The following is a 23,181-nucleotide window of genomic DNA, read 5'->3' as shown; positions in this document are numbered from 1 at the left end:
TGTCTGTATGGGGTTTCCTCTGGGTGCTCCAGTTTCCTTTCTCAGTGCGAAGGCGTGCAGGTTAGGTGGATTAGCCATGCTAAATTGTCTGTACTGTCCAAGGATGATCAGGCTAGGTGGATAAGCCACAGGAAATGCAGGGTTACGGGGATGGGGTGGGGGTGGTGATGGATGCGGGAGCAATGCTTTTCAGGGGGTCAGTATGGCCTCAATGGGCCAAATGACCTGCTTCCATACTGAAATGTAGGGAGATCTGTGTGTCCTAGTGAATGAATCACAAAAGGTTACTATGCAGGTGCAGCACATATCAGGAATGCGAGTAGAATGTTATGGTTTGTTGTGAAAGGGAATTGAATACGAGCGTAAGGAGTTTATACTTCAGTTATGCAGGGCATTGCTGAGACCACATCTGGAGAGCTATGTACAGTACTGGTCACCATACTTACGGAAAGATGTTAAAGCATTGGAAGAAGTTCAGAGGTGGTTTACTAGAGTAATAACTGAAATGCCTTATGAGGAAAGGCTAGACAGACTTGGCCTGTATCCTGTAATATTTAGAAGAGTCAGAGGTGACATAATTGAAACATACAAGATCCTGAGAGGACTTGACTGGTAGTTGTGGAAAGGATATTTCTTCCATTGGGAGAATCTGGAATACTCATCAAATTTTAAAAATGAGACATAGAGGAGGAAATATTCTTCTACTCAGAGAGTTGAGTTTTTGGAATTACCTTCCTCAAAAGGTTATGGATATAGAATCTTTAAATATTTTTAAAGCAGAGGTGGACAGATACTTGATGACCAAAGAGATGAAAGATTGTGGGAGTACGCAGGAATGTAAAGTTAAGGTTAAAATCAGGTCAGGCCACATCTTACTGAATGGTGGAGCTAATTTGAAGGGCTAAGTTTGTAAAGATTCCTTGTTTGTATGTTTGTCTTTCCGATCCTTTTTATAGTTCAATCAGTGAGTTGCAGTTGAAAGAACATTGCAAATTTTCTGACAAATTATTATTTTCGTAACCCTATTGCACTTACAATGTAAATCAAGCAATCTTTACTGACAGGATGATATTAGCATACCTACCTCATTTCAATATACAGAGTGGAATTTTCTTTAACATTGACGCAACCAGTCATTATGAAATACTTCATTTGGTGCTTCATTCCCACTGTGGTCAATGACCACTGAAGAATACTTCTTACAGCATGCTGGAGAAGCACAACCAGTCTGGCAGCATCTGTAGTGAGAGAAACAGAATTAACATTTCGAGTCCGTTATGATGATTCTTCAATGCTACAGAATGTCCTTTATGCAAGTAAAGAATAAAAGAAAAAAAAAATCAGCCAACATCTTAGGATATTCTTCTGAGACATTGGGTCTTAAACTCAGGCCTTCTAGTCTAAAAATAAGGACATTACCAGTGTATCACAAGAGCCCTCCCAAGTTAAGATTATGCATGTTTTGTTATAAATGACTTTTTAACCATGATCAGTAAACTATCTATATTCTTTAATAACTATTTAATTAAGTATATTTATGAACCCCTTTGAGTTTTATTAAAATTCATAGCATTATGTTATTATTACTGTATGACTTGTACTGTTGCAAATCTTTTGTAGCCATTAACAGAATCAAAATTGAATGGAGTTACTGCTGTTCCCCCAAGTGCATCCTTTCAGCTTGCTGAAAATGGTCAAGCCTTTAATGAGGACTTCAGCTCACAGACAGGTTAGCGATGAATGAAAAGATTCACCTCAAAATAAATGGATGGCTAAGAGATACTCCTTAATCCAAAAACAACTTAAAAATCCTGCTAATAGTATGTTGTATAACATTAAATGTTAATGATATGAGTTTAAAATTCATCCTTAAAGTTACTTCCTACAGTAATGACATTTCATGTCATACTGATGCTGGGACAAAGTATTCAATCTACTGATTGTCTGTTGTCATCTCTTATCCCATTCTAACCACATTTGAAGGTGAGTGAACTTGTGCCGCCTTTGTGTTTTACAACTATTTAATTGGAAAGCAAAGTACCATAAATTAAATAGATGCCACAACATGAAACACATTGCATTTTTATCCATTGAACAAAATTTCTGTGATTTTGAATTATACCATCCACTGTTCATTGTCACTGCTGGACATGGCTCACATGTAGTGTTCTTTATGGTGGGACTTAGTGATCTCAGCTGCACCATCATGGAGAAGGGTTGAGTACAGGTAAAAGAAATGGAAGGCAAATAATTAATACTGCTCTTGGCATATTTCCAGCATTGAGTTAATGACTGGCTGATATCTGACCACTGAACTCCAGGACTTTCAGTTGTGGCTTTATTTATTTTAACTTTAAGTATCTTTAAAAGTACATTATTTGTAGTTTTTCAATATTTTAACTTCTAGTTTTCCAAATATGTGGCATGTAGGTGCTTTATTTCTGCATTAGCCAGAGTTCTGAGTTTAGGCTGTCTGAAAAAATGCCTTTGGACCCAACAGAAATCTAAGACTGAGTTTCCAGCCTGAAGGCTGACACGGAGCACTGCATTCACATTTAAATCACACGATAATGAGATGGACTTTTTAACTTTCTGCCTATTTTAAATCAGCTGCAATCTAACATACACGTAAACTATTGACAGTATGCATATGAAATACAGTACAGCACAGGAGACTTAATTGCCCATCCCGTCTGTACTGGCTCTTTCAAAGAACAATCTAAGCAACTGCAGTCCACAAACTTTCCTTCATATTCCAGCACTTTTTCTCCTCAAGATATTTATCCATTTGACATTTGTAAACTAATATTGAACCTGTGTGTTCTACCTACCAGGCATTCCAAATTATCACCACTTTTGGCACACAGAAGTTTTACTTCATGTATTGTTCCTTTGTGGGCCATTCAGCAATTGGAAACAGTTTCTGTTTAGTAACCTCTCCTGCATCTGTCTTACTTTTTAAAGACACTTAACAATTCTTTGATTAAACAAAATTTAATTTAACAAATCTTTCCTGCTCCCAACATCTCCAACCCAGCCTTTCCAGTCTGTGAATATAGTCCCTGAAACCATTGCCCAGAGTCAGCAAAGCTCACAACTCCACCAGAATAACTGCACAGCCGTTAATATTGTGAGTCTTCAGTTGGGCTGGGAGTGAAAATTCTGTTCCTCGTTCAGATGGAAGTCCCAACTCTGTCAATTAGTCAGATTGGGAAACTGCTCCATAACGCTGGCAGTGCCAGTAACAGCAGCCAGGAACCAGGACTGAGACTGCCGGAGTCTCAAAATCTCGCACTACATCAATGCAGAGAGTTTCACAGCAGGGAGCAGGGACCAAAAAGAAGGTCAGTGTCTTAATGGTGAGACCAGGGGGTCAAGAGACCATGGAGGGCTAGACTTTGGGGGAGAGCATATTCAATGTGGAAAAGCAGCTCTTGATGGAGGCATCCTAACCAAGCCGAGCAGGTAATCTTCCAGGCTTCCCGCAGACCCTGAACACCTCTTAACATCGTCAAATTCAAGCTGGATGAAGAGTGGTCCTTAAGTAGCAAGAGTTAAGGTGGGTGAGAGAGCAGTGAAAAAGCCACCTGAGGAATTTTACAGCATCCCCTGCCCGAAAACACACGAACAGAGGACTCATATTGCATGCATGGGACTCTGATGTATCTCTTCAAAGCGTTCTCATCCTTCTTAAAGTCTGGTATCCAGAAATGATGTAGTACTCCAGTTAGACCGTACAACATAGGAACAGAAATAGGCCATTCAGTCTTACTATGCTATTAAATGCGAATCATGGATGATCTGATAATTACCAACTTTACTTTCCTGCTTTTTCTGCACAACACCTAATTCCCTTAGTGATTAAAAATCTATCGCAGCTTTGAATGTACTTAATGACCCAGCCACAATAGCTGCCTATGGTAAAGAATTCCACAGAGTCACCACCATCCAAGAGAAGAAATTCCATGTCATTTGGTCTTAAATGTGTGTGAGCCACAAGGGGAAACAACCTTTTTGTGCCAGCGGAAGTCCTTAAAGAATCTTGTTTGTCAATAAGGTCACTGCTCTTCTTCTGTAACCTTATGCTAAGCAGCAGAAGCAGTATGCTGTAGACAAGGCAAAGTGATCCTACAACCAAATGATCAAAATTCTGAACAAAGATCTGCAGCCCTGTGCATTCAGTCAGGAATGGTGTGGACAGCTAAATAGTTAATGGGAGGCGCACGTTCCAAAAATATCCCCAGCTTCATGATGATGTAACCCAGCACATCAGTCTTGAAGACAAAGTTGTCACATTCTCAGCTATCTTCATCTACAAGTTCTCGGTGGATTATCTATCTTGGCCTCAGACTGAGGCCCCAGCAACACAAATGTCGGTCTTTAGCCAATTCAATGTGATTAACTCCAACGTAATTTCAGACATTGAATTTTGAAAGGTCTGTGGACCCTGACAACATTCCAGCAATAGTATTGAAGACCTGTGCACCAGAGCTAGCTGTGCCCCAACACTTAGCTGTTCCAGTACAGATATAACAATGGCATCAATGTCATAAGTTGCCTGGGTATCTCTTGTCGACAAAAATGCAGGACCAAGTACAGCCACATCAGCCTACTCTTGATCATCAGCAAAGTGATGAAAGGTATGATCGATAACGCTATTAAGCAGTGCTTACTTGATAAAAGAGATAATAGGAACTGCAGATGCTGGAGAATCCGAGTTAATAAACTGTGGTGCTGGATGAACACAGCAAGCCAAGCAGCATCTTAGGAACACAAAAGCAAAGGTCTAAGCCCGAAACGTCAGCTTTTGTGCTCCTAGGATGCTGCTTACTTGATAATACCTTGTTCACCAATGCACTTTCATTTCCGCCAGGGCCAGTTGGCTCAGATCTTCTAGCCTCAACCTAAACATGAGCAGACAAGATGAACTGCAGAGGTGACATGAGTGAAATTGACTTTTGACATAAAAGCAACATTTGTAAAGCATGTCATCAAAGAGCCCAAGCAAAATCGAAGGCAGTGGCAGTCAGGAAGAATCTTTGCAACTGGTTAGTGTCATGCCTAGCCCAGTGGAAGATGATTATAATTGTTGGGGATTTAACCATTGTAGCCTGCAAAGATATCGCTGCATAAATTCCTCAGGGTAACATTCAAGGTTCAGCGATCCTCGGTGATCTTCTGCAGCACAGTGGCTCAGCGGTTAGCACTGCTGCCTCACAGCGCCGGAGACCTGGGTTGATCCCCCCCTCGGATGACTTTCTGTGTGGAGTTTGCATACACTCCCCGTGTCTGCATGGGTTTCCTCCCACAGTCCAGAAACATGCAGGCTATGTGGATTGGCTGTGCAAAATTGTCCATAGTGTTCAGGGATATTTCAATTAGGTGGGTAATAGGGGGATGGATCATGGTGAGAAGCTCCGAGGGTCGGTGTGGCCTTGTTGGGCCGAAGTGCCTGTTGCCACACTGTAGGGATTCTGTGATTCTTTGAAAAGTGGGGATGTTCACTAATGATCACAAAGTGTTCCATATCATGTATCAGATACTGAAGCAGTCTGTATCCACATGCAGCAAGTCCTGGACATCATTCAGCTTGGGCTGGTAAATAGCAAGTAGCATTCATGTGACATAAATGTCAGGGAATGCCCATGTCCAATAAAAGAATCTAGTCACCTCCTCTTGACATTCAATAGACCCAGCATTACCAAATTCACTTCCATCGGCGTCCTAGTGCTGACTTGACCAGAAAGATGCGTGGGCCAGCCAAATAAATACTGTGGTTTCAAAAGCAGATCAAAGGCTAGGAATTTTGTGGTAAGTTACTTCTAAAGTTACCACAGCCTGTTTGTCAGGGTGTGATAGAATGCTCTCTGCTTGCCTGGATGACGGTGGCTCCACCAACACGAAAGAAACTTGACACCACCCAGCACAAATCCACCCACTTTATTGACATGACAGCCGAAACCTTCAGCATTAACAGTCTCTGGTGCACAGAGATGTCAGTGTGTACCGTCTACAAAATACACTGCATTAAATTAACGTAACTGCTCCTTCTGAATCCATGACCTATACCATGTCAAAGGATGCATGATGCATGGAAAATCTCCATTGCAAGATTCCTCTCCAAACTACACACCATCTCTCTTGAAACTGGACTACCACACCTTTGCCGACATTGGAATTCCTCCTAATCCCAACTGATATTTATCCCTGAATCAATTCCATCAAAGCAAATTATATAGTGATTTGGCATTTTTTTGTGACAACTTGATTTGGAAAAATTTACTGTTTTTTTGCACATGGGAAAATGCAGGATGTGCCAAGAGAGTTGGGGGACACTGATTTGGTTTTCAAAAGAGCTGATATAAGCTCCAAGACCTAAATGGGCCTCCTGTGTTATGATTCTAATAAATCATTCATTTTATAGCACTTTGCAACATCCTGAGGATGTGCAAGATAGTATGCATTTTTCTTTAACAAAATGTTATGGACATTATGTAATGTTACTGAAGATTGCAATGATATTAGTGACTGCAATATTGGATAAAAGTGTTTTTCTCCATGAAATTAAGGACAGTTGGATTCATTTTTCTGTGATTTTGTTCTGATTTTTCTTTCTTTGTCATTATCCTACTTTTAGATGACCTACTAATTCCACCTGAGAACACAAACGCAGATCTCACAGATGTTATGGAGCAAATCAATAGTTCTTTCCCAGTTTGCAGCCGTAAGTACAATAATAGCTGTATTCTATTTATTTAGGTGGATTTGTTTTTATATTGCCAGTTTTCTTGTACATGTTCAAAATTATTTCAAATGCTAAAATCCTCATAACTATGAAGTGCTGTATGTAGATGATGGACTGCATCAGCTCTAAATAGAAGTGAAGAAAGTTTAAGCCAAAATTTAAACCAACCTTTGAACTATAACACATTTCAATGAAGTTTTTAACTGTGTTGTTTTTTCTAGGTGCAGTATACCTGACCATAACTAAAATAAACCAATTCGAAACATAAATTTGCATTACATAGCTGGAAGGCTGAATGCTAAAGTATCCAATTAATGGTTGCAGAATTGCTCTGCTGGTGCTGGATTGTTTGCATGTAATATGATCACAGTTAGTAAGGCCTTCAAATTAAACATGATATGTCAGTTGTGTTCATAAATCAAAAATTCAAAGAGCACAGGTAGTATGTGCTTTGGAAACATTTATTAGTGAGAAAAGCAGCGATGACTGAGTGCTTCTCAGATCCTAAATCTACCATGATGAGTCCTCAAAACTTAATGGTGTGCCACATGTATATGCTGCAAGCTGTGAGGAAATCAGGTTGCTGGATAACTAGTTAGAAGCAATCCTCATAATTGGTAGATCTAAACAAGCATTCTTCTATTTGGTAGATATATAATAGACAAAGATCTGAAATATGGAAATAGCTGCCCTTGCATTGAACTTTGTTTTGTTTTTTAATTTGTAACCTTGAAATTTAGTTTGGTCATTATCTCTTTCACTAATGCAATTTTTTTTTGTTCCCAAAAGCTGTATCTTCCCTTTGACTTTCTCTATTACCTACAGACAGATGTCAGTAAAAGAGGTCAGTCTCTTAGCTGCTATATTGTCAGCTTAGACCTTTCAACAATTGTCTTGACAGCTTTTAAGTGAAATTCAGACGTAATCTGGCTTGAGTGCTGGTTTCTACTCAAAGATAATAAATTGGAGCTGTTTGAGTCAAGAAGGCTGTTGCAAATGGCTATTCTTATTTTCAGTGCCTCATTTTGTTTCCTCACCCTCCTTTTGTGATCCGTTATTTTGAACTTGTATCCAGCAAAGACACTGTCTCACCCAGAGACTGGCATTTTCTGCAAAGCATTTCATGTAAATGAAAATTATGACAGCAAAATGCAGACATTCCACGTGCCTCAATGACTACCACCTGGTGACTCTGAGCTGGGTAATTATGTAGTGCTTTGAGAGGTTTTTCATGGCTAATATCAACTCTAGCCTTCCAGCCTATCTTGATTCCTTGCAATCTGCCTACCGTCACAAAAGATCCACAGCAGATGCCATCTCCTTGCCCCTCCACTCATCCCTGGATCATCTGGATAACAAGGATACCCATGTCAAGCTCCTACTCATTGACAACAAAAACAAAGTTGCTGGAAAAGCTCAGCAGGTCTGGCAGCATCTGTGGAGGAGAAAACAGAGTTCACGTTGCAAGTCCGGTGACCCTTCTTCTGAACTGCCCAGATACGTTAACTCTGGAGGAGAAAACAGAGTTCACGTTGCAAGTCCGGTGACCCTTCTTCTGAACTGCCCAGATACGTTAACTCTGTTTTCTCCTCCACAGATGCTGCCAGACCTGCTGAGCTTTTCCAGCAACTTTGTTTTTGTTCCTGATTTACAGCATCCGCAGTTCTTTTGGTTCCTATTCATTGACTCTAGCTCTGCCTTCAACAGTATAATTCCAACCAAACTAATCTGCAGACTCTGAGACCTACATCTCTGCACTGCCCTCTGCAGCTGGATCCTCGACTTCCTGACCCACAGATCGCAATCATTGAAGATAGGCATCTGTACCTCCTCCATGACAATCCTCAACATCGGTGCCCCACAAAGCTGCATCCTCAGCTACCTACTGTACTCCCTGTACGCTCATGACTCTGTGGCCAAATTTCATTTTAACTCAAATAAAAACCGAAAGAACTGCGGATGCTGTAAATCGGGAAGAAAAACAAAGTTGCTGGAAAAGCTCAGCAGATCTGGCAGCATCTGTGAAGGAAAAACAGCAACAACGGCCCTTTACCTGCACTCGATCTGTTCATTGAGAGCTGTCAATGTGATATTAGTCACCTCGATTTCTCTGCCCTCTCGCCAAATCCAACCTATCTCTCTCTCAACTGACTGAAATCTGTGCACTCAGATCTAACTCTGACTTTGTTATTGACCCTAAGGGTGGTGCTGTTTGTAGTCTGACGTACTGACCTCTACCTTGCAGAGGCTGAGCGCCAGCTCTCTCATACCTCCTCCTATCTTCCCCATGCCCATGATCCCACCATAACATATCAGGCCATTGTATCTACTACTGTAATTGACCTCATTTCATCCGGTGATCTCTGTCCCCTCCCCTGCTTCCAAGCTGATAGTCCCCCAGCCCCCCACAGCACGCTTCTACCTCCTCCCAAAAATCCACAAACAGGACTGTCTGGGCAGACCCATTGTTTGAGTCCCGACCCACAAAACTCATCTATTCCTACCTTGACTCAGTCTTCTGTCCCCTGGTCCAATCTCTGCCCACAAACATCCGTGATTTCTCTGACGCCTTACGCTGGTTTCAAAACTTCCAGTTTACAGATTCCAGCCGCCTCCTCATTACCGTGGACATGCAATCCCTTTACACATCCATTTCCCACCAGGAGGGTTTTAGGGCTCTCTGCTTCTTCCTGGAGCAAAGACCTGAACTATCTCCACCCACCACCACCCAACTCCACTTGGCCGAGCTTTTCCTCACTCTAACTACTCCTCTCATTCTCTTCAGGTTAGTTGGGTGGTCAGGGGTATGGGCCATAGTTATGCCTGTCTCTTCATGGGGTACGTGGAACATTCCTTGCTCCAGTCCTACTGTGGGCCCCACCCACAACTCTTTCTCTGATAACATTGATAATATTATCGGTGCTGCTTTCCGCTGCCATCTGGAATTGGAAAACTTCATCATTTTTGCCTCCAATTTCCACCCTGCCTTCACTTTCACCTGGTCTATCTCTGACTCCTCCCTTCCCTTACTCGACATTTCTGTTTCCATTTCTGGGGGTAGATTGGCCACTAATATCCACTACAAACCCACTGACTCCCAAATCTACCTGGACTATACGTCCTCACACCCCAGTTCCTGTAAAGACTCCATCCCGTTCGCTCAGTTTCTCCGTCTTCGCCGTATATGTTCAGATGAGGTCAACTTTGACAAGGGAGCCTCCGAAATGTCCACCTCCTTCCTCAACCGAGGACTCCCCAGTATTGTTGTCAACAGGGCCCTCAACCAGGTCCGACCCATCCCCTATACTAATCCCCCTCACCCCTTCTGTTCCCTCCCGCCTTCTGTTCCCTCCCGCAACAGAGATAGAGTTCCCCTTGTCCTTACCTACCATCCTACCAGCTTCCGCATTCAGAAGATCATCAGGCGCCATTCTCACCACCTCTATCAAGATGCCACCTCCAGACACATACTCTCCTCCCCTCCCAGTATCCAAGGGCCCAAACATACTTTCCAGGTGAAGCAACACATCACCTACACTTCCCAGAATCTTGTCTACTGCATTCGCTGCTCACAATGTGGTCTCCTCTAAACTGGGGAAATGAAGCATAGACTGGGTGACTGGTTCACAGAACATCTATGTTCTGTTTGCAAAAAAGACCCTGAACTACCCTTTGCCTGCCATTTTAACACACCACCCTGTTCTCTGGCCAGCATGTCTGTCTCTGGCTTGCTGCGCTGTTCTAGCGAAGCTCCTTGCACGTTGGAAGAACAGCACCTCATTTTCTTGAGTTCAAGTTCAATTATTGAGTTCAATAATTTTAGGGTCTAAACTCTCCCATGTCCCAGCCTTGTACCCCACATGCCAGGCCTTGTTACCACATAGCCTGCCATTACACACTGTCTGTTAGTAGTCACTAATAGACCCCATTAACAACTATTCACCTCTCAGCCAGACCGTTATCAACTCTTCGTCTGTCCAACTGCTCTTCTGTCTCTTTAGGCTCTATCCTATTGTTTACTCCCTACCCTCTCCCTTCCCCTTTCTCTGCATATAAACTGACGTTTTCCCAAGCACAGTCAGTTCTCAGGAAGAGTCATCGGACACGAAACGTTAACTCTGTTTGTACTTTTGCAGATGCTGCCAGACCTGCTGAGCTTTTCCAGCAACTTTGTTTTTGTTCATTCTAATTCCATGCACAAGTTCACAGATAGTACCATTATTGTAAGCCAGATCTCGAATAATGAGTGAATAAAAGAAAGAGAACACTAGGTGGTATGGTGTAAAGACAATCTTTCCCTCAACATCAGCAAATTGGAGGAGCTGACCTTTGACCTCAAGAAATGGAGTGGAGGCTACGCCCCTCTTGGCAGCTTCTAAAAACGTACTAGTTTTTTTTGTGTTATTCCTGCAATTTATATTCAGCATAGGTTTCTTTCCCAGTTGGAATTATTTTTTAAAGAACAACTTGTTTTTATGCCTTTGAACTTGTAATCTGCTGTTCTGCCACATTGACTAAAGTACATCAGTGATGCAGAGGTGTAGATGGCCGAGAGCATCAAGTTCCTGAGAGTGATAGCCACCAACAATCTGTCCTGGCCCATCCCATTGAAGCAACAGTCAAGAAAGCACTACAACAACTCTACTTCCTTGGAGGCTAAGGAAATTTGGCATATCTATAAAATCTCTTACCGGTTGTTACAGATGCACCGTAGAAGGCATTCTATCCAGATGCGTCACAACTTAGCGTGGCAACTGCTCTGCGCAGGACCATAAGAAAATACTTGGAGTTGCAAACACAGCCAATTCCATCACAGAAGCCAACCTTCCATCCGTGACTCCATTTTTACATCATGCTACCTTAGAAAGACAGCCAATATATTCAAAGACCCCTCCCACCCCAGCCATATTTTTGATTAAGATCATTGATCATAGAATCCCTACAGTGTAACAACAGGCCCTTAAGCCCAACAAGTCTACACCAACCCTCAGAGCATCCCGCCTAATCTACACACCCCTGAACACTATGGGCAATTCAGCATGGTCAATCCACTGAGCCTGCACATCTTTGGACTGTGGGAGGAAACCGGAGCACCTGGAGGAAACCCACGCAGACACAGGGAGAATGTGTAAACTCCACACAAACAAGTCGCCTAAGGGTGGAATCGAACCCAAGTTCCTGGGGCTGAGGCAGCAGTGCTAACCACTGAGCCACCATGCCGCCCCTATAGTGAGGAAGGCCATCTTCTCTGAATGATTTCGAACTAACAACCTTCCAGTTAACAGCCAAACACACTCAGAGGCACCACTGACTGACTCACAGAAGATAAGAAAAAAAGCTTAGACACATCTACCAACAGGTTCAAGAGCAGCTTTTCTCCCACTGTTGTTAGATTTCTGAATGGACCTCTTTGTGCACCTTCTGTACAGACAGAACATTGCATTCCTTGTTCTATTATTCTTATGTACTTTGTATAGTATGATCTGCCTGTACTGCATGCAAAACAAAATATTTCACTGTACCTCGGTACACGTGACAATAATAAGTCAAGTCAAAGACTATATTCATGAAGTATATGCTAGTATACTTTTCTGTGTAGCTATATCCACGGCTAATGCCAGGATCTTCAGTGGTTTCAGTCCAACTCTTTTAAACCTCTGCTGTTCTTTCACCTCTCGTCAGCTTCTAAAAATATATTAGTTTTTTTTTGTACTATTCCTGCACTTCATATTCAGCATAGGTTTCTTTCCCAGTTGGAATTATTTTTTAAAGAACAACTTGTTTTTATGCCTTTTACTTGTTATCTGCTGTTCTGCCACATTGACTAAAGCCCATGAAACCGAACTTTTGTTTCTTACTTGTTCTTTAATACTTCAAACTTAATTCCTTTGGCGCAAATGTTTCCCAATCTCAGTCAGAAATGGGAAGTTATAACTGAGAACAAAGAACTGGCAGACCAATTAAACGCATACTTCAGTTCTTTTTTCAAAAGGAGGACATGAATATAATCCCAAAAGTGGTAGGGAAACAGCAGAGGCTTTTGAGAGGGAAGAACTGAATGAAAGCGGAGGCTTGGGGACCGCTTTGCAGAACACCTACGCTCGGTTCGCAATAAACAACTGCACCTCCCAGTTGCGAACCATTTTAACTCGCCCTCCCATTCCTTAGACGACATGTCCATCCTGGGCCTCCTGCAGTGTCATAATGATGGCACCCGAAGGTTGCAGGAACAGCAACTCATATTCCGCTTGGGAACCCTGCAACCCAATGGTATCAATGTGAATTTCACCAGCTTCAAAATCTCCCCTTCCCCCGCTGCATCCCAAAACCAGCCCAGCCTGTCTCTGCCTCCCTAACCTGTTCTTCCTCTCACCTATCTCCTCCTCCCACCTCAAGCCACACCTCCATTTCCTACCTACTAACCTCATCCCGGCCCCTTGACCTGTCCATCTTCCCCAGACTTCCCCTCCCTACCTCCCCACCAATACTCTCCACCTATCTTCTTCTCTATCCATCTCCAGCCCACCTCCCCCTCTCTCCCTATTTATTTCAGAATCCTCTCCCCATCCCCTTGTCTGATGAAGGGTCTAGGCCAAACGTTAGCTTTTATGCTCCTAAGATGCTGCTTGGCCTGCTGTGTTCATCCAGCTCCACACTTTGTTATCTCGTATTCTCCAGCATCTGCAGTTCCCATTATCTCTGAGCCCCAAAGACTGGAATGAGTTCAGAATCCAGCAAAGCAAGACAAGAGGGAGAAAGCAAACTATTATGGTGAATAATATTAAAAAGAAACTGACCATTAGAATTTCTTATGAAGAGGGAGGTAAACATGAACATAGGCCCCCTAGGCAAATGAATCTGGGAAGACGGTTTTGGGAAACAAGTAAATGGTACAGGAGTTAGTTTTAAGCTTTACAGTGGAAGATACTTCAGAAGAATACAGGGGGCTATATAAGTGCCATCACTACCACTGAAAAGTAGCATTAGACGAACTAATGGGGCTAAGGCCAAATAAATCTCCTGATGGTGTTGTGTCTTAGGATCCTAAGAGAGGTAACTGCAGAAATAGTGAATGCTTTTGCAGTAATTTTATAAAAGTTGTTGAGATTCCAGAGAAGTATTATAAGATTAGAAAACTGATAATGTGATGCCTCTATTTTGAAAGGAAGGAAAGCAAAGAATGGATAATCATAGGCTGATAAGCCTAACATCTGTTGTTGGAAAAGCATCAGAATCAGTTATTAAGAAATTAATAGCAGAGGATTTGGAAAATCCTAATCTAATCAAACAGAGTCAGCATAACTTCATGAAAAAGAAATTGTGTCTGACTAATGTATTAGAGTTTTTTGAGGAAGTCTCAACCAGAGTGGATAGACAAGAACCAGTCAATATATTGGAGTTGAACTTCCAGAATGCTTTTGAAAAGGTACCTCACAAAAGGTTCATGTTCATGTCCACAGTGTTGGAGGTAGTATTTTGGCAAGGATAGAGAATGGACTCGTGGACAGGAAGCAGCAAGTGGGGAAAAAAAGGGTTGTTTTCAGGTTGCTGATCCATGACCAGGGATCAGTGCTGGGCCAACAACTGTTTACAATATATATCAATGACTTGGAGGAAAGAAATGATCATACTATAGCCATATTTGCAGACAGTGTGGAAAGGCAGGATACAAACAGTTTACAGAGAGATACTGGTAGGTGAAGTAATGTGCAAAATGTTGGCAAGTGGAGTATAATATGGGAAATTGCAAAGTTGTTCATTCAGAGGGAAGAGCAAAAGAACAGAATGTTATTTAACTGGAGAAACACTGCAGAAAGCTGCAACATCAAGGGATTTGGCAGTACTTGTGCAAAAACACAGAAAGCTAGCACGCAGGTACAACAGGTAATTAGTGGAATGTTGTCCTTTATTCCGAAGTGGTTGGAGTATAAGAGTAGGGAAGTCTTACTGCACCTGTACAAAGTGCTGGTGAGACCGCATCTGGAACAGTTTTCATCTCTTTATTTAAGGAAAAATATCATTAGGTTCACCAGGATGATTCCTGATTTGAATTGATTTATTATTGTCACATGTACCTAGGTACAGTGAAAAACTTTTTGTGTGCAGTACAGGCAGATCATGCCATACAAAATGTATTGGGATAATAAAACAAGAGTGAAGAATACAATGTTATAGATGCAGAGGTGTACAAAGAGCACATTAAATTAAAAGTTTGAAAGGTCCACTCTGAAGTCTAACAGCGGTGGAGAAGAAGCCGTTCTTGAATCTATTCAAGCGATCACAATTCTGTTATGTTTACTTTAGTGATGGAAAGGGATGGGTGTATACCACTGGGCAAGAGTTATAGCTGGGGTAAAGGCAATTACGATGAGATTAGGCAAGATTTAGGGAGCATAGGATGGGGAAGGAAACTGCAGGGGATGGGCACATTAGAAATGTGGAGCTTATTCAAGGAAAAGCTCCTCTGTGTCCTAGATAAGTATGTACCTGTCAGGCAGGGAGGAAGCTGTAGAGTGCGGGAGCTGTGGTTTACGAAGAAGGTGGAATCTCTGGTCAAGAGGAAGAAGAAGGCTTATGTTAGGATGAGATGTGAAGGCTCAGTTAGGGCACTTGAGGGCTACGAGGTAGCCAGGAAAGATCCAAAGACAGAGCTCAGAAGAGCCAGGAGGAGACATGAGAAGTTGTTGGCGGATAGGATCAGGGTAAACCCTAAGGCTTTCTATAGGTATTTAAGGAATAAAAGAATGACAAAAGTGAGATTAGGGCCAATCAAGGATGGTAGTGGTAAGTTGTGTGTGGAGTCAGAGGAGATAGGGGAAGCGCTAAATGAATATTTTTCGACAGTATTCACTCTAGAAAACGACAATGTTGTCGAGGAGAATACTGAGATACAGGCTACTGGATTAGGTGGGATTGAGGTTCACAAGGAAGAGGTATTAGAAATCCTTCAGAAGGCGAAGATAGATAAGTCCCCTGGGCCGGATGGGATTTATCCTAGGATCCTCTGGGAAGCCAGGGAGGAGATTGCCGAGCCTTTGGCATTGATCTTTAACTCGTCATTGTCTACAGGAATAGTGCCAGACGACTGGAGGATAGCAAATGTGGTTCCCCTGTTCAAGAAGGGGAGTAGAGACAACCCTGGTAATTATAGACCAATGAGCCTTACCTCAGTTGTTGGTAAAGTGTTGGCAAAGGTTATAAGGGATAGGATTTATAATCGTCTAAAAAAGAATAAATTGATAGGGATAGTCAGCACGGTTTTGTGAAGGGAAGGTAGTGCCTCACAAACCTTATTGAGTTCTTTGAGAAGGTGACCAAACAGGGAGATGAGAGTAAACCGGTTGATGTGGTGTATATGGATTTCAGCAAGGCGTTCGATAAGGTTCCCCACAGTAGGCTATTGTACAAAATGCAGAGGAATAGAATTGTGGGAGGTCTCGCAGTTTGGATCGGAAATTGGCTTGCTGAAAGAAGACAGAGGGTGGTAGTTGATGGGAAATGTTCATCCTGGAGACCAGTTACTAGTGGTGTACCGCAAGGGTCAGTGTTGGGTCCCCTGCTGTTTGTCATTTTTATAAATGACCTGGATGAGGGCGTAGAAGGATGGGTTAGTAAATTTGCAGACGACACTAAGGTCGGTGGAGTTGTGGATAGTGACGAAGGATGCTGTAGGTTGCAGAGAGACATAGATAAGCTGCAGAGTTGGGCTGAGAGGTGGCAAATGGAGTTTAATGCAGACAAGTGTGAGGTGATGCACTTTGGTAGGAGTAACCAGAAGGCAAAGTACTGGGCTAATGGGAAGATTCTTAGCAGTCTAGATTAGCTGAGAGATCTCGGTGTTCATGTACACAGATCCTTGAAAGTTGCCACCCAGGTTGACAGGGCTGTTAAGAAGGCATACAGTGTTTTAGCTTTTATTAATAGAGGGATTGAGTTCCGGAACCAAGAGGTTATGGTGAAGCTGTACAAAACTCTGGTGTGGCCGCACTTGGAGTATTGTGTGCAGTTCTGGTCACCGCATTATAAGAAGGATGTGGAAGCTTTGGAAAGGGTGCAGAGGAGATTTACTAGGATGTTGCCTGGTATGGAGGGAAGGCCTTACAAGGAAAGGCTGAGGGACTTGAGGCTGTTTTTGTTAGAGAGAAAAAGTTAGGTGACTTAATTAAAACACATAAAATAATCAGAGGGTTAAATAAAGTGGATAGGGAGAGCCTTTTTCCTAGGATGGTGATGGCGAGCACAAGGGGGCATAGCTTTAAATTGAGGGGTGAAAGATATAGGACAGATGTCAGAGGTAGTTTCTTTACTCAGAGAGTAGTAAGGGAATGGAATGCTTTGCCTGCAACGGTAGTAGATTCGCCAACTTTAGGTACATTTAAGTCGTCATTGGACAAGCATATGGATGTACATGGAATAGTGTAGGGTAGATGGGCTTCAGATCGGTATGACAGGTCGGCACAACATCGACGGCCGAAGGGCCTGTACTGTGCTGTAATGTTCTATGTTCTGTGGTACGTGTGTTTAAGCTTTTGGGTCTTTTGCCTAACGTAAGAATTTGGAAGAGATTATAACCAGGTTGGAAGGGGTCTTTGATTATATTGGCTGTCTTCCTGAGAATGAGAAGTATAGATGGAGTCAGTGGATAGACGGTCGTCTCGCACGATGGTCTGGGTTATGTTCACAAGTCTGCGCAGTTTTCTATGGTGCATCTATAGCAATTGGTAAGAGTCTTTATGGACATGCTGAATTTCTTCAGGAGGCTAAGGAAATTCAGGCATTACTGTGCTTTTTTGACTGTCGCGTCATCTTGGTTGGACCAGACAGATTGCTGGTGATTGTCACTTCCAGGAACTTGATGCAATCCACCACCTGCACCTTTGCATCATTGATACAGGCAGGGCCATGCCCTCTACTCCACTTCCTGAATTCAATGAATAGCTCCTTTGTTTTTCTGATGTTGATGGAGAGATTGTTATCTTTTCACCATGCCACCAAGCACTGTATCTCTTCCCCTGTATTCTGTGTCATCATTGTTTGAGATCTGGCCTACGATGGCAGTGTGATCAGCGAATTTGTTGATGGAGTTAGAATGAAATTTGGCCGCGCAGTCATGAGTGAGTAGGGTAAATGGCTGAGTACACAGCCTTGTGAGGTGCAAGTCATAGAGTCATACAGCACAGAAACAGACCCTTCGCTCCAACCAGTCTATGCTGAACATAATCCCAAATCGCCCTATCTGCCTGGTCCTGGCCCATTACGCTCCAAACTCTTCCTTTTCTTCTATCCAAATGTCTATTAAACACTGTAATTACACCGCATCCATCACTTCCTGAGGAAGTCCATTCCACATGTGAATCACCCTCTGTATAAATAAAAAATTCCCTTCATGTCTTTTTTAAATCTCTCTCCTCTCAACTTGAAAATGTCCCCCCTAGTCTTGATACCACCCTCCTAGGGAGAAGACTACTACCGTTAACTCTATCTATACCTCTCATGATTTATAAACTTCTATCAGATCGCCTCAATCTCCTCTGCTTCAGCGAAAGAAGCCCCAGCCTATCTGGCCTTTCTTTAGAACTCAAACCTTCCATACCAGGCAACATCCTGGTAAATTTCTTCTGAATCCTATCCAGCTTGATAAGATCCTTCCTATAACTGGGCGATCAGAAATGAACACATTATTCCAGAATAGGCCTCACCAATGCCCTTAACAACCTTAACATGACTTCCGAACTCCTGTACTCAAAGGACTGAACAATGAAAACAAGTGTGCCAGACACCTTTTAACCACCCTCTCTATGTAGCATACAAACTTCAAAGAATTATGTACCTATACTATAAGTCTCTGTGTTCTGCAACGCTACCCAAGGCCCTACCATTAACTGTATAAGCCTACTCTGGTTTGTTGTATCAAAATGCAGTACCTCACATTTATCCAGATTGAACTTCATCTGACATCTTTCAGCCCATTGACCCATTTGATGAAGTATTGAGAATTTTTGTGGAGGAGGTGTTGTTGCCTGTTCTTACTCATTGTGGTCTGTGGGTCAGGATGTCAAGGATCCAGTTGCAGAGGGGGGAGCAGAGATGTGGGTGTAGGTTTTGGAGTGCGGAGATTAGTTTGTTTGGAATTATGGTGTTGAAGACAGAGCTGTAGTCAGTAAGTAGGAGCCTGACATAGGTGTCCTTGTTATCACGTGTTCCAGGGATAAATGTACGGCTCGAGAGCTGATGTCTGTCGTGGACCTGTTGCGCCAATAGGCAAATTACAATGAAGCAAGGTAGGCTGTGAGGCTAGAGTTGATATGAGCAATGACTTAACCTCTTGAAGCACTTCATAATTATGGAGGTCAGAGCTACCAGGCGTTAGTCGTTGAGCCTCTCTGCAAACAAAGAGTTTTCTTTGGTACCAGAATGATGATGGTCATCGTGTTGGAGATGAGCACTTCAGGTTGTAGTAAGAAGCAGGTGGAGACTTCTGATCATAGTAAGGAGGGATGGTCTTTTGAGCAAAGGCTGAACAGGTTTAGTCTCTCCTATATAAAAAAAAATAAGGAATTCTTAAAGGAGCTTGACAGAGTAAATGCTGAGATGATACTTCCCCTCGTGGGACATGCTATGGCCAAATGGCATAGTCTCAATAAAAAGGCACTAATTTTGTAGATGAGGATGAATTTCTTCTGTGAGAGTTGAGAGTCTTCGGAACTCCTTTCCACAGACAGTTGTCGGGGTAGAGTCCTTGCATATGTTTAAGGTGAGACAGATTCTTGATCAGTAGAGGAATCAAGGTACTGTGGAAAGGATAAGAAAGTCAATGTGAGGAATGTCATATCAGCTATAATCCTGAAGAGCGGCAGAGCAGCCTTGAGGATCTGAGTGGCCTCCTGCCGTTCCCATTTCTTACGGTTTTATGATCTTTTGTAATAACTCCGGAAGAGATTACTAATAGATCCACTTCCTGCAGTTTGTGGTGAACTGTGTAAACTTCAAATCAATGATGATGTTTTGAAAACAGCCAAGCACACCTGTTTCATTACTCCCCTTTGATTCATAATCAGATGATGTTGAGATTGATTACAGCTCTTTGAAATTAGGTTTTTAACAGGGACCTTTATGCTGATACACCTTCTCTTTCACTTTGTAGTTAAAACTACTTTATACTGTATTAATGCCTGTTTTATCCTTTTTCCCCACACATTTTCAGCAAATTTTGCTACAAGGCAACAGGTAAGAGATTGTTGTGTGTGTTACATGTAAGAAATTAGATTTCTGTGTGGGATTGAAAGTGAGCAGGGAAGATGAAAAAAAGGTAATGGTGAAGTGTCAATGTAAATGGACTAGAAATTCAGAAGCGCAGGCTGATGGACACAGGTTCGAATCCATGGCAAGTGGTGAAATTTGAATTCAATTAAAATCTGGAAGCAAAAGCTAGTCTGTTGATGCCCATGTAACAATTGTCAATCACTGTAAAAGCCCACCTAGTTTACTAAAGCCGTTTATGGAAAGAAATCTGCCATCCTTATCTGGTTACGACATTCGAGATGCACAGCAGTGGTTGACTGTAAACTGCCCTTTGAAATAGCTTAGCAAGCCATTCAGTTGAATCAAACGGCTATGAAGTCTAAAGAAAGAAACAAAACGAGACAACCACCTGACATCACCCTAGGCACTGGAAGCGACAATAGCAAAAACAGCTCTGTAAATCCTGCACCGTCTCCTTTCCCAACATTTAGGGGCTCGTGCCAAAATTGGATGACCTGTCTTACAGACTAGCCAAACAACAGCCTGACATAGTCATAGACATAGTAGGAACTGCTAATGCTGGAGAATCTGAAGAAGGGTCTTGACCCGAAATGTCAGCTTTCCTGCTTCTCTGATGCTGCTTGACCTGCTGTGTTCATCCAGCTCTACACCGTGTTATCCCTGACATAGCCATACTCATGTTCGTACTCATAGAATCATACCTTGCAATGATCCAGACACCGCCATCATATCCCTGATATGCACTGGCCTACTGGCTAGACAGACTTGCTGATGTGGTGACACAGTTTACAATCGGGCAACAGTTGGGCTTGGGAGTCCTCAGCATTGACTGCAGACCCTATGAACGTTCATAGCACCAGATCAAACATTAGTGAGACAACAAAAATCAAAATTGCTGGGGAAAAGCTCAGCAAGTCTGGCAATATCTGTGGAAATAAAGCAGAGTTAACGTTTCAGGTCCAATGACCCTTCTTCAGAGCCGACAGCCATAATATTGGATTGCTCATGCATGCAATAGTGAGGACTAAGCAATCACAAGCCAACAGATCAGGTCTAAACTTTGCGGTCCTACAGCATCCAGTTGCAAATGATGGTGGGCAATTAAGCAACTAACAGGAGGTGGAGGCTGCACAAATAACACCATCCTCAACAGTGGGTGAGCTCCAGCAAGTTAGTGCAAAAGGTAAGGCGAAACGCTCACACCAATCTTCAGCCAGAAGTGCCAAGTGGATGACCCATCCTGTTCCAATATGGTGACATTCCATAAACACTCCCTTGACAAGAGGCAAACTCAGAAAACAGATTGTCTCACATGCAACTCCAGCAGCCCGGGAGGAAAAACATCAAGAGAATGCAAGAGATGGTAGCAGGGACAGATGTGCTGCAGCAACAACTGCTACTGAAAAACTAAAAAACTAAAAATCCTGCTTCCATAGGACTTGACCACTCTCATTCGGCTTTTCTACTGTTCCAACTTTAAAGATAAACCCAAGGCATCACAAGCTGTTTACTTCCAGTTTTTAGTAGACATCTTGGTACATCTGTCTTAAAATCTTTCTTTTTGAAAAAAAGGACGAAAAGCCTCTTAAAGTCATGGTATCATCACAGCGTATCAAATCCAATTTCAACCAAGCCAGTTACCACCCCACCAGTTGACTCGATCATCAGGAAAGTGATGGAAGGGTCATCAACAGTTCTATCAACCACCACGTCTTGCAAAGGGACAGGCATGTTCATTGCTCAGTTTGGATTTGATTGGGGCTGCTCAGCTCCTGACCTCTGTAGTCATAGGTCAAACATTGAGAAAAGAACTGAATTTTAGGGATGAAGTGAAAATGACTGCCCGTGACATCCAGGCAGCATTTGACTGTGTATGACAACAAGGAGCCCAATCAAAATTAGAGTCAGTGGGAATCAAGGGGAAAATTCACCGCAAGTTGAAATCTCACAAAGGTTGTTGGAGCTCATTCATGTCAGTCCTGCAACAACTCTGTAGGAGTTCTTCAGAGTAGTGTCTTAAACCCAACTGCCTTTAGCTGCTTCATTAATGACCTTCCCTCCATTTTCAGGTCAGAAGCGGGGATGTTAGCTGATGATTGCGTCAACATTCAGCACCATTTATGATTCCTTACATACTAAAGCAGTCCATGTCCATATGCAGCAAGAGCTTCACAATATCCAGGATTGGATGAAAAAGTGAATAGTAACACTTATGATATAGAGTGCCAAGCAAAGGCCATCTCCAACAGGAAAAAAAATCTAACCATCACCCCTTCACATCCAGTGGTATTGCCATCACTGAATCCCCCTTTTAAACATCTATGGGTAACTTTTGACCAGTAACTGAGTTGCACCAGCCATATAAATACAGCGGCTACAAGGGTAGGTCAGAACTAGGAATTCAGTGCTGAGTAACTCACCTCCTGTCTCCCCTTTGGCTGTCCACGATCCACAAGATCAGAAGTATGATGGAATGCTCCCCACTGGCCTCAACAGCACTCAAGAAACTTGACACCATCCAGGACAAAGTAGCCCAGATATTAAAGTGTGGAGTTGGAAGAACAGAGCCGGCTGAGCAGCATCTCAGGAGCACAAAAGCTGAAGTTTCGGGCCTCGACCCTTCATCAGAGAGGGGGATGGGCCTAACCCTCCCTCCACTGTCCCCTTCATCTGCCTCCAACACAAGCCCTCCTCCTGGACACCACCCCCAGGCCTCCGACCCTCCCTCGACCTCTTCATCTCCAACTGCCGTCGAGACATTAACCGCCTCAACCTCTCCACCCCTCTCACCCACTCCAACCTCTCCCCCGCAGAACGGGCTGCCCTCTGCTCCAAGCCCAACCTCACCATCAAACCCGCAAAGGTGGCGCAGTGTTAGTATGGCGCACTGACCTCTACATCGCCGAGGCCAAACACCAACTCTCCGACACCACCTCCTACCGCCCCCTTGATCATGACCCCACCCCCGAACACCAAACCATCATCTCCAATACCATCCGTGACCTCATCACCTCAGGTGATCTCCCACCCACAGCCTCCAACCTCATTGTTCCCCAACCCCGCACCGCCTGCTTCTATCTCCTTCCCAAAATCCACAAACCCGCCTGCCCTGGCCAACCCATTTTCTCCACCTGTTCCTGCCCCACCAAACTCATCTCCACCTATCTGGACTC

General features: G+C 43.1%; 1 protein-coding gene across 13 annotated transcripts in view; it reads left to right on the top strand.

The window, feature by feature from the left end:
- The window catches only part of LOC125454807 (utrophin), a 572,019-nt gene that overhangs the window by 539,835 nt on the left and 9,003 nt on the right, over positions 1–23,181 (top strand). For 10 of the 13 annotated variants that reach the window (XM_059648282.1, XM_059648280.1, XM_059648279.1 and 7 more), the window contains 3 exons: positions 1,621–1,729; positions 6,638–6,724; positions 19,950–19,972. In XM_059648282.1, coding sequence (XP_059504265.1) covers positions 1,621–1,729; positions 6,638–6,724; positions 19,950–19,972 — 219 coding nt within the window. Of the gene's footprint in view, positions 1–1,620; positions 1,730–6,637; positions 6,725–7,534; positions 7,590–19,949; positions 19,973–23,181 lie in introns of all 13 variants that reach the window. The other 3 variants (XR_009446113.1, XM_059648278.1, XM_059648276.1) reach the window with 3 other exon arrangements.

This window comes from Stegostoma tigrinum, chromosome 9 (genome assembly GCF_030684315.1).
Source record: "Stegostoma tigrinum isolate sSteTig4 chromosome 9, sSteTig4.hap1, whole genome shotgun sequence".
Lineage (NCBI taxonomy): Eukaryota > Metazoa > Chordata > Chondrichthyes > Orectolobiformes > Stegostomatidae > Stegostoma > Stegostoma tigrinum.
The sequence above is the reverse complement of the archived record's forward strand: the minus strand, read 5'-3'. Positions and strand labels throughout refer to the sequence as shown.